This window comes from Hakea prostrata, chromosome 8, assembly GCF_041222555.1.
Source record: "Hakea prostrata isolate BN-2017 chromosome 8, UWA_Hpros_2, whole genome shotgun sequence".
Lineage (NCBI taxonomy): Eukaryota > Viridiplantae > Streptophyta > Magnoliopsida > Proteales > Proteaceae > Hakea > Hakea prostrata.
This window is the reverse complement of record NC_142607.1, coordinates 7714532-7725543: the sequence shown is the minus strand read 5'-3', so window position 1 is coordinate 7725543 and position 11012 is coordinate 7714532. Positions and strand designations below refer to the sequence as shown.

Below are 11012 nucleotides of genomic sequence, written 5' to 3'. Positions count from 1 at the left end.
GATCACCAGGTGACAAAAATTTCACATTCTGTGTATTGCATTCGAAGATGGATATTGTAGACCCAGAAAAGAGGCATCATTTGGTCGGCACAAAAATGAAAATGGAAGATTTTTCGGACTCACAGGAACTTGACAAGGTGAAAGTTTTGGCATTGAGTGGAGCAATGGACTTTTTTTTCTTTTGATTGTCAGATCATGAACTCAAAATCTTTTAGGGTGTTAACAGGAAGGCTAGGGCTTTCTGGGAGGTAGGAAGACTTTTAGGGTTGCAACATGAGAGAAGTAATGATAATTGAAAATACCGGTGCAGGTGTGAAACCCTCAATTGCTACCTGCCCTGACGAAAAGAAAAGAAAACTAATCATCTTGGAGAAAGGCCTTTTCTCCCTAATTTTAGTCACCCCCAAAATATAGACCTCTTAAGTCTTACCAACTGGTCATATTTTTTAAAAAGAGTAACACACCCCATCAGTGATGTGAAATGTCTATTAAACCTTTCAATTTAAAGAAGTAATTCTTTGAACCATGAATATAAATAATATTAACTTTAAAATAAAATAAAACTACAATAATAATTTCTTGACCTCCCTCTCTTTGCAAGTTGATTTCATGATAAATATTTTAATTCCGCCAGTATTTAATTCCAATTCCAATAAGAAAGGAGAATTGGTTCTTCAAGTCGGCAACCGCCACTAGAAAAAATCCAATCAAATCTTCTTACATAAACTTGATTTTATATGATTCCTTGTGTCTTAAGAAGGATAAGATAATGATTAACGATTGGTCATATTAGAATTAGTATGAGAATAGCTCCTATAAGTGATAATAAATCACAAAAAAGTATTTTGATGCGAACGAGTCAAACAACCATATTCAACAGAGGCTTGTATATGCTTCAACATAGGGAAGTGATTTATTCCAGATTGAAGGAATTAGAAGAGTTAAAAAGACACAAACTTAAGAAAAGTGGTGAGACAACTTATGCATAATTTAAACTTTATATTTAGTATGACTTCAAATATCAACATAGTCAACCCTAATGCAAAACTTCTTCTTGTTGTTATATAATAAATACTGTACATTGTCATTATTGGAAGTTCTTTAGAAAATAACCAGTTGCTAAAGGGACCTTGCTTGGGTCCTGCGCAATAAATGCGCAGAACCATCAAGTCATTCACTTTGGGGGTGGGATCGGAATTTCGATCGAAATTTCGATCTCGACTGTCGACATTCAACAATCCAGATCGAAATCTCGACTGAAATTTCGGATCCTACGGCCGAAATTTTGGCTTGATGATCCTGCGCATTTAATGCGCAAGATCCAAGCTTTTTCAGGGTGGCGTTAATGACTTCCCTTTTTCCCAGTATAAAATGTAATTAGACACCATGAGAGACGATAAGGAATGCACAAAGAAGTGTACCATGAACTTATTCCGCAAATCTCGGAGGACAGCTAGTAATTTCTTTAAGCCATCTCATTTAAATGACCGGAAAAGCAAAGCAAGAATTAACTCAAAGTAGAACGAAAAAAACCCAACACAGAGTTCAGGAAAGGCCAAGCAAGCATCAGTCAGATAAATGAGAAGAATAAACCCACGTCCTGTTTTACAACTGTACAATTTTTTCTGGACTCAAGAAGTCAGAACAACAACTCTTCAAACTCCAACCCAGGTCACAACTCACAAGTCACACCTAAAGTTTCCCCAAAAATAAAAAAGATAAGGCTTTTTTATTCCATTTTAGGACATCATAAAGAACAATAAATTTAAAAATAAAATAAAAAAGATAAAAGAGAGAAAGAAATACAGAGCTATTAATGGTACAAAGAATGATACAACAACAACTCTTTTGACTACAAAAAGAGGGAGAAAAAAGAAAGCAAACAGTGCAATTCCTGAACCGCCTGGCATGAACCACTTGATGGCTGCTTAGGCTGTGATTGTCATCTCTAGGGTCGAGGATATACATATTTTGTTCTGGGGTCCACAATAAGACCCTTCCCTCCATTGACTTCAAGATCATGCCTGCAGAAACCAGCATCAAGGTTGTAATAATCAACAATTCCAATTCCTACCTTGGGTGCACAGTGTGATGATGCCTTGAAACAGCCTCCGAAGCAAGAGTAAGGCTGCATGCATATGGACTTTCCCAGACACTACAGTGATTGGGAGTCTCAATCCTCTACCCATATGGAAAAGAATTCCAACCCACATTACTGGATTCTTGACATCTGTCCAATCTTAGGGCAAGATCTTTTTTTCATAAGATTAACTAATAGGGTAAAGTTCTATTTTAGTCAATTTTCAAAAACAAAACCAAAATAAAAAAATTGCTTTCAGATCTCACGCATTTCAAAAATCCAACCAGGTGACTTGGAAATCATACTCTCCATGGAGGTAGAGGATTCGGACTGAGTGATGGGAACCTGTACATGGGGTACTTCTATACATAGTGTGGTGACCCCACAATCTATAACCCATTTGCCACCTGAGTGGAGGATACGAGATTTGACTTATGTTAATTAGAAACAGGCAGGGGTCAGGTCAAAGCTCTGATGATCCAATCAAGGATCTACATTACAAGGGAATAGACACATGGGTTGACCTGTCCAACCAACCGTGGCAGGATTGCCTGATCGAAGTCCCTTAAAGCATTGGTTTTGATAATAATTAAGTCCCACTTATAAAAAGGGGACCTGCAAAAATTTATCAATTGCTCAACCAAGGCTGGTAATGCAATAAAGCAAAACTCCAACACTACCCTCTCTTTCTCAGAGTTGAAAAGAACAGAAGAACTCAACTGGAACACAAAATCAGGGATTGTTAACTGCTCTCGAGGAACATATCTGAAAAGCTGCAGAAGTCGGTCAACATATATAACTTTCTTCCACACCTAGAGAGAAGGGAAAAAGATTAGCTTCAGGTCTGCCTTCCAAATGCTGGTAGAATTAAACGATGAAATTTATATATTCAACAAATTTCACTAATAAAATGATAAATGTGGGAAATGTATAGAGACTTACCACAGCATCTACAAACAATTGCAGAGCAAGGATTGCTGCCTTCAATCCAAACGTTGGATGAAGAACATATATTGCCTACAGGAAGGAAGAAGAAATCAGAATCAGATAACAATGAGTTTCTAGTCAAAAGGAATATGCTTAAGGGTGCCTACATGCAGGTTACGCTGGTGCTTCCGGCCAAGTATCTGTTGCAGCCTCCTCATCCACCCCAGGTCAGGTTGACTGCTTAGTCCAAACAAAACAAATAACAGGAATAAAAAGCTGTAAGGAATTTCAGATCAGAACTATTCACTAAACTTTTGCCAACTTAGTTAGCAATAAGGACGATTACTTGAAGTGGGCAAAAAGGCCATAAACCGGCAGGAATATCACAAAGGGTCAAAACAGGCTGAGGAAACAACTCAAAATGATGCCATGCCAAATTCTGTGGTTGCTGGTGAAGCGGGGAGAGGTTAGCTTCATAATATTAGTAGCTTAACTGTTCGCATTACAGAACAATACTTCTTAGCAAGTACAACATTATGTTTCAAATCTATCAACTGAGTGAGAGAGAGAGAGTAATTAAGAATCTGTCAATGAGTTTAAGAACTGCAAACAGTTCTATAAAAGTTTTCCCCACAACCTACCACCAGGCACCACCAGGCACCAGTCAGCCTGGCCAGATTTTGGTTCAGATCTGACCATTGGATTGTAAAATAAATTAATATCCTATCAACCAAAGCCTTGTCCTGTTATTATTGATTTCTGTATTATCTTAGTTATGATCATAGTCATTATTAAATTCTTTCTAGAACCTTGAGCTGCATCCGAGGGAAGAGGCGTCTGTTTTGAAGACTTCTGTGCTGCCTTGTCAGAAGCAGAACTATTCCCAAGTAAGCTCAAACTTGTTATTTGCCATCCTCTCCCTTCCCCCATTCCTGTTCTTCCTCTATTATTTTATTTTGTCAGAAGGGAGGGAGAGGAGTGAAGATGCTAGCAATAAACTTGGTTCAGAGATAAAATCCTCCTTTTCTCTTGCAATACAAGCACTTCAAGAGTAGTTCCTGGGTGATATTCTACGTTTTTACTAATTCAATGCCAGAAGTTCTATAATCCATGCATAAGTTAAAACCCCACACTACTACAAGTTCTGCAAGACAACAATACCAAACTTACAGCTGCAAGGAGGCTGCAGAGTGAAAGTAAACAATAGTGTAAGGCTTCTGTATTATGGGCTCAAATTCCTGAAAATTTAAATTGTTAGCAACAGTTTCAGTCAAATATAACGAAACTTAGCAGAAAAAAGATAGCTATGAATTTACAACATTTGATCAAGAGAAGAAAGGGACGGAGGGTTAGCGACTCATGATCCTCAACAGGACAAGAGGTTTGATGAGTAATAACCCTGCACTGGAGCAAGACATAATTTGATACCTTTACCACATAAAGCACAAACCGCTCCAGATCAAGGCAACGAAGCAGAAAATGAGCACCAACAACCACCATTACTGGACGCCCCTCACTGTCCACACCACCCCGATAACTGAAATAGAAAAATGAAAAGCTACATAAGATTTCAGAGTATCAAAATAGCACCAGCCCTAATTGAACCCAACCTCAGAAATTTCCTTATTGTAATAGAGTAGTTATGATTTACTAATTACAATGATTATACATATATATATATATATATATATATATATATATATAAGATATGTAATAGACAGCAAAAGATGACTTACAAAACCAAAGTGATTGCCTACATAACCAATAACATCAAGCAAGCAGTGCAAAATAACTCCCAAAAGCAATACATATAAACTTAACATGGCAATCTAAGTTAAATAATATCTATAATATGCATGCCAAGAAAATCTGTGTCATGAATACTTACACAATCTTCATTTCTGCAATTTCAGAAAGATTAAGAGAATTTGCTTTAGCAAGATATCTAGAATGAAGTGAGTATTCTTCCGAAGCAGACAACGGAGGTCCACCAAGATCACCAAATCCAAGCAATTTGGCACAATTGAAACTGTTCCGTGCTTGAGCAGCTTTTTCCCATTGCTCCTTGCGTTTCTGATCCGGATCCTTAATTAGGGACATAAATGCAGGATCCAGATGGGATACCAAATAAGATGAAGTCCTGTCAAAATAATTATCTTCCAGTCAGTTCAGTTGGCCAGTTCAGGTGACCAAAATATGGATTCCACACGAAATTTAAGAGAGTCCATACTGAAAATAATAATAATAATAATTTGCAAGCAAGAGTATACTGTAACATAAGCTGCTCATGTAAGACAAAATGGAGAGCACGAGAGAGAAAAGCCAAGCAACTCAATTCCAAGAAGATGCATATATGGTGGGGATCTCAGTATACGAGAGGACGAAAAAGAACCACAATTATCCGGGCCAACTGACCCTAATCAAATCAGTTCTTTAGTCTCCTAAGGCCTCTATTAAAGCTATGGAATCCATTTTCTGCAGCTTCCTTTGGAAAGGTCATGACCCCCAAATTATTTCATCCACTGAGGTGGGCTGAAGTCTACCATCCCAAATCAGAAAGAGGGCTTGGTAACTGCTGAATTTGGGGCTATAACATTGCTGGTTGCCTCAAGCTGATCTGGAAAATGTCCTCAACACATTCAGACTCCATTTGGATAGCTCCTCTCCCTTCTAACCTGTCCTGTGTCTGGCTGCAACTCCTTCACCTTCGCCCTTAGCTATGTCAGCCACTTCTTCATTGATCACTGATGGGAACATCTGGGTCTGGTTTGACCTGTCACCCCTTGGTATTCTGTTCCATTAAGTCAGTGCTCGTGGGGTCTATTCCTTTGGAATCCCAAAAGATACTTCTCTATCTGTCATCTCCTCTAGCTCCTGACTCTGTACCACACCCTGTCCCAATTTAGCTGGAACCAATTTGGCAACTCCTTCCCACCTCCCCTAGCACACCCCCAGTTCTGACAAACTGATTTGGATTCCCTCCCGTTCTATCTCTTTCTCCACCTCAGCATGGAAACATATCTGCCATCTGTACCCCCCCCCCAGGTCCCCCAGGCCAACCTTAGCTGGTTTAAAGGCAATATTTCCAGCCAGTCCTCCACTTCCTGGAGACTTATGTCCTACCTTCCCACCCAAACCTTCCTACACCATCGCCACATCCTCATCCCCCACCCCCAGTATTCATTACTCCTCTGGTGAGAAGGCTATCCCACTTCTCTTCTTCTCCTAACCCTTCACCCTCTCTATTTGGTTCCTTGCCCTTGCTTCCATTTGGCATGTTGTTCAAGACCAAACCCTTTGCCTGAAATTGCCGCTGGTGAGCTCTAATTTTAGAGGTACCTCTATCCATGATACCATTGGCAAGGTAGTTTTTGATGCCTCTATTTCCCATATTTTGCTGGAGTGCACCTTCATAGATGGTCTTCCAAATCTCAATCCATTAATCAGATTGGCAAGCCATCCATACGGATGTTAGCTCCAATTGCAGCTTCTCCCTCACAAAATTTTCAGACTCCTTTCTTTTAAATGATGAATTCATTTGACTAGTCCTTGGCATATTGCAAATTGTCCTTTACATTTTGGCACCCACAACTGATAGATTAAAAGCTTCAGCAGCAACAATAGTGAAAGCATGTTGAACAAACACAAACAATGCAAAATTAACTCAACAAGTGATTAATTCTTTTAAAGTTACTATTTCAGTATAGAAGACTGTATCATCCTCATACAGATTATTAACCCATTTACATCAGTAAATGTGAGCAAAATTCCATGCCAACTATCTTACTAAAAAAGTGGGAACATAAAAGATCCAATTCCACTAACCGTCTCAGTGTCAATCCAACATCACTAATGGGAAAATCTGCCACATCCGTGCTGGGTTTAGGAGCTGGACTAGTTACAGCAGGCAAAGGTTTTATTCTGATCTTCCGCTCATCTAATATTGTCTCACCATTCTCATCCCCAACATCCGCAGGAAGCTTTAACACTGCGATTTCCTCCTCATGCCTATCCCGAGGGAAGTAAAGTGGAAGCAGTCTGCACGGTAGAATGGGTTAAGGAAATGCAAATTCTATAAGAACACATCATTGCATTTTAAACCAAATGTAAGTGTCAACAATAGTATATGTTGGCACAATTTCATCCAAATGGTCCAACACTGAGAAGCTTGTCTTGATGGTCTACCTTGATATGCCATGGGGTAAGATAAGTGAGGCAATTAGAAACACTGGATAGATACAGCAAAGGGGGGGGGGGGGCAGGGAAAGGTCAGATGAGGTGGAAAATCTGATCCCAAATGCTATGGAGAACTTTTTCCTCCTCATTCGTTTCTTAAATTTATTCAATAGGAAATATGGCCATGCCTGGATTACTCAGTCATCTTATTCAAATAAATGAAGCCTAATACTACAACAGTAAAAGAAACCATGGAACTGAAGTACCTTTTATATATCTCAGTATCAGATGATGTGGTAGTACAGAAAACAACAGCTGTTATTTTATCTTTCTGCTTCTCTAGAAATCGTCTAACAGTCCCTGATTTCAGGTGAAAGATGAAACGAAAAAAGAGAATAGCATCACTGGATAATTCCACAATTGAGTTTAAAAATTACAGACACAAAGAAATGAATAAGGGGAAAACACATAGACTTGCATGTACACATATATAAGAGGCCTGCTCTATTGAAGATGAGCCTTGCTAAGTAAGGGGACTTACAGGTGGCGTAGTCATTAGATATCCACCCAATGGTTGATTATATATGTCTGTTAATGTGTCCTTTTTCAACTGACTCTCAGTGTGTTCTACCTTCTTCCTCAAGTATATGGCTTTATATTTTCAGCTATATTTCTTTTAGTTTTACTGCTCAACGGTTCTGCCTTTGGGATGTGAATAAGTATGCTTCTACATATTTAAATCATTTGAAGCAGCCTTTTATGGATACCACAAAGCATCAGAAAATGTAATAAAAAATATCCACAGATAAGAAGAATGGCTTACTTATTGCCACATGTGCAGCTGGTTCACGAGGATAGTTTTTAGCCTCTGTATATATACATCCCATAGCTATGCTGCACTCAGAGATGTCAAGCTAAATTAGGTTGCAGTAATTTCACAGGCAAAGCATGAACCTGAAAAAGGAACAAGGCCTAACCTCTGAAGTCCATTCTCAATAAGAAGCTCAAGGCACGAACGATAGCAGTGACTCAGAGCGTTCTCTGCAGCTGTATGATATTTCACTGCATACTTTGGGCCAACAGTATGTATAACCCTCCTGTAACCCATGTTAATAGAAATTCCATGTTATATCATCAAGCCATGCCTTCAACTTGTACATATAGCAACTAAGCACAGAAAAAGAGCTACATATCCATGAATGAGCAGCACAATCATAAAAGTGCTTGGTCTGACATGTAAATTTCATGAATGTGTCAATAGGAAATGTTCACGAACAAATACAGGTTATGCAACCTTTAATTATGTGATAACATCACACACAATTGTTCAGTCAAAATTTTTTCATCTCTGAGGCAGCTACGATGACTTGCCTGGTGAACTCACCTTCATGAGGAAGGAAAAAATGCGAACATATACAATTTCTAGTCTTGAGTTTGAATACTTCTAGCCAAATATGCAAACATAATTTAGGAGAAATTGTTGAGCACTTTAACATGGTTATTTTGCTCCCAACCTTATCCATTTAACCAAATACACAGGAAAAGAAAAAATCAACACTTTTATACCTACCGAGCAGGAAGATCATATGCATTTGTAACTTTTGCCATTCCAGTCCGGCATCCCCCCTGTATAGCAACATAAACATATATTAATTGCTATAACTTGAAAAACAACACAACAAGAAGCCATGGCAGAATCAATTAGAGTGATATTATTTTAGTCTCTTCCGTTTTTCCACTTTGTTTTATACTATTACATCCTAGTCTAATGGTTATGTGTTATTCAGCCCTGTCACAACTTTTATGCATTTCTTGTTGTAATATGATATCATCGTAAATAGGAAACTGAAGTAGAACATATTTTCATACGCAAACATGCTCTAACCATTGGCCTAGACTGGAAATTAAGGATTTCATGCTATTATGTATTCTAATATGCATGATGAGTCTTTTAATGGGAGTACAAACTAAAATGAATAGCATGACAACTATAAAACCTCATAAAAATCAAGCATTTCTAAGTTCTTTGAAAGGAATGAGCTGCATTCCACACCTCTCTACTGGAGAGAAGTTTTATTGAGAATAAAGGAGTGAATAAAACATCATTTAAGTCTAAATTACCAGTGTTGCACATTCTTCTGCAAGACCTGGTCCAGCTGCAGCATGCAAACCAGGACTACTGTGTGCTTCATCCAAACTCTGCAAACCACATACCGAAGCAAAATGAGTCTTCTGAGTCCGCACATTTGTAATTATCACAACGTGAAATTTTTAAGTCGGGGATACACGATAGAAGAATAATACATTTTCTCGCATAGAAACTCAAATTCCACGTATCCCAACTACCAAAGTAGGAAATTTGAACATTATTACAATATCTTCATGTGCCAAGCAACCAAGATTAAGAAGAAGAAAGCATAATCATATGTGGGCTCACCTCATTAGCGGAGTTAACCACTGCATCCACCTCCAGATTCCAAGGGTTTCCCCGCCAAAGATAGATCTTGGAGTTGATTTGATGATCCACAGGAAACCTTGAGATTATCCCATGGGAACTAGAACTACCCTCTGCTCCGGAAGAAGTTAAAGGATCCGAAAAGTACGAGTTAGGATAAGAAGGATCCTCCTTGTCATATCCGAAGGAGGACCTTTGTTCCGTGTCGCTCCAACATGGAAGTTGATCGAGAGATACCACATAGTCCCCTCTGTCCGTAGGTATCCCTCCACTGTCCGTAGGCATTCCACCCCGAGGAGTGGCCGAAGGCACACTGCGGTACATCCTTCGGACCCAGAATCAAATCTCTACCTCGTAGTTACCATACAAGTTAAAGACCTCCAAACAACAATTTCGAATTCCACTGCGACAAACGGTTCAAATACTGTAAACCCTAATTGATTACAAAGTTCACCTGCAAAAATAGAACACTCACTTCACAACCGACATAATACGGATGAAAGGAGAAAAAACAGCACCACCTGATCATTCAAACGAAGAAATTAGACGAAAATCAGAATGATATAAACAGGTCTACCACGATTCAATGAGAAACGCTTCTCAACAGATGAAATCAAATGCCAAATCCAAGCTCGAGTTTCAAAAAATTAGAATAACACAATGAAATTCTTGAAGCTTTCAGAAATCCACCTCTGCCGAATTGCCCGCAATTTGGACAATTATAGGTGCTTCAATCCTATAATTGTATCCTAGGTAATCCGGCAAAATTAACACAAAAGCGATAAATTAAAAGAATCAGACACCACGCTCGAAGGTTAAATCCCCTCAATTATGAGAGATTAGAAAGAAAAGAAAAAAGAAGAAGAATCTGCAAAAAGAGAGGATATCTACGTTCTCCACAAATACCTCACGATAGTTACACGATTACAGTTCATTCCGGCCGTCCTTGATGAGATTATTTGGAAATCGTTTTGACTCCATACGGTTTGGTTTTTCGTAGAAAAACGAAATTAGGATATTCATAAATATCCTCTCCGACGACTTCATTACCCCTCTAGTTGCTTGTAATTTCAGAGACAAGATCAGGTTAAAACTCAAAACTTAAAAGGTCTCAATGATTTCTGACATCTTCTTTACCCTTCTAGTTTGTAACAATGGCAAGACTTTTCTGTTTTTCAACATAACTCCCCCACGTTTGCACCGAAATGAGTAAAGCCCCTCAATTTGACAAACCTTACAAAAAGATCCCCTCAAAGAGTCATAGCCTCATAGGAAAGTTATTATGAAAATATTATTGTACCCTCCACCTAATTCAACTCTATTTTGGTAATTGAGCCATACACGTGGGGGGTTTTCCCAAGTTTTAGTACAAGA

General features: G+C 38.6%; 1 protein-coding gene across 3 annotated transcripts; it reads right to left on the bottom strand.

The window, feature by feature from the left end:
* Positions 1-1307: 1307 nt before the first annotated feature.
* LOC149006599 (appr-1-p processing enzyme family protein) lies at positions 1308-10739 on the bottom strand. Of its 3 annotated transcripts, none has more exons than XM_089165597.1 (16): positions 10545-10739; positions 10216-10387; positions 9621-10092; positions 9305-9382; positions 8754-8809; positions 8161-8280; positions 8007-8077; positions 7450-7543; positions 6833-7045; positions 4896-5147; positions 4436-4544; positions 4178-4245; positions 3175-3244; positions 3023-3097; positions 2801-2892; positions 1308-2024 (listed from the first exon to the last, which is right to left on the bottom strand). In XM_089165597.1, exons 3-16 carry the CDS (start codon positions 9960-9962, stop codon positions 1949-1951), a joined length of 1716 nt encoding a protein of 571 aa, XP_089021723.1. In that variant the 5' UTR covers positions 9963-10092; positions 10216-10387; positions 10545-10739; the 3' UTR covers positions 1308-1948. The 3 variants fall into 3 exon arrangements, with proteins under 3 accessions (XP_089021723.1, XP_089021724.1, XP_089021722.1); XM_089165598.1 differs by having other exon boundaries at positions 10329-10387; XM_089165596.1 differs by lacking the exon at positions 10216-10387.
* Positions 10740-11012: the final 273 nt, after the last annotated feature.

What these genes read in the sequence shown, in the direction of transcription:
- LOC149006599 (XM_089165597.1), bottom strand. Translation starts at nt 9,962, where the DNA reads ATGTACCGCAGTGTGCCTTCGGCCACTCCTCGGGGTGGAATGCCTACG. An exon ending in GCATATGATCTTCCTGCTCG is followed by an intron (nt 8,281 to 8,753) that starts GTAGGTATAAAA and finishes CATGGGTTACAG; the next exon opens with GAGGGTTATACATACTGTTG. An exon ending in GTTGGATTGACACTGAGACG is followed by an intron (nt 5,148 to 6,832) that starts GTTAGTGGAATT and finishes TTATTTTGACAG; the next exon opens with GACTTCATCTTATTTGGTAT.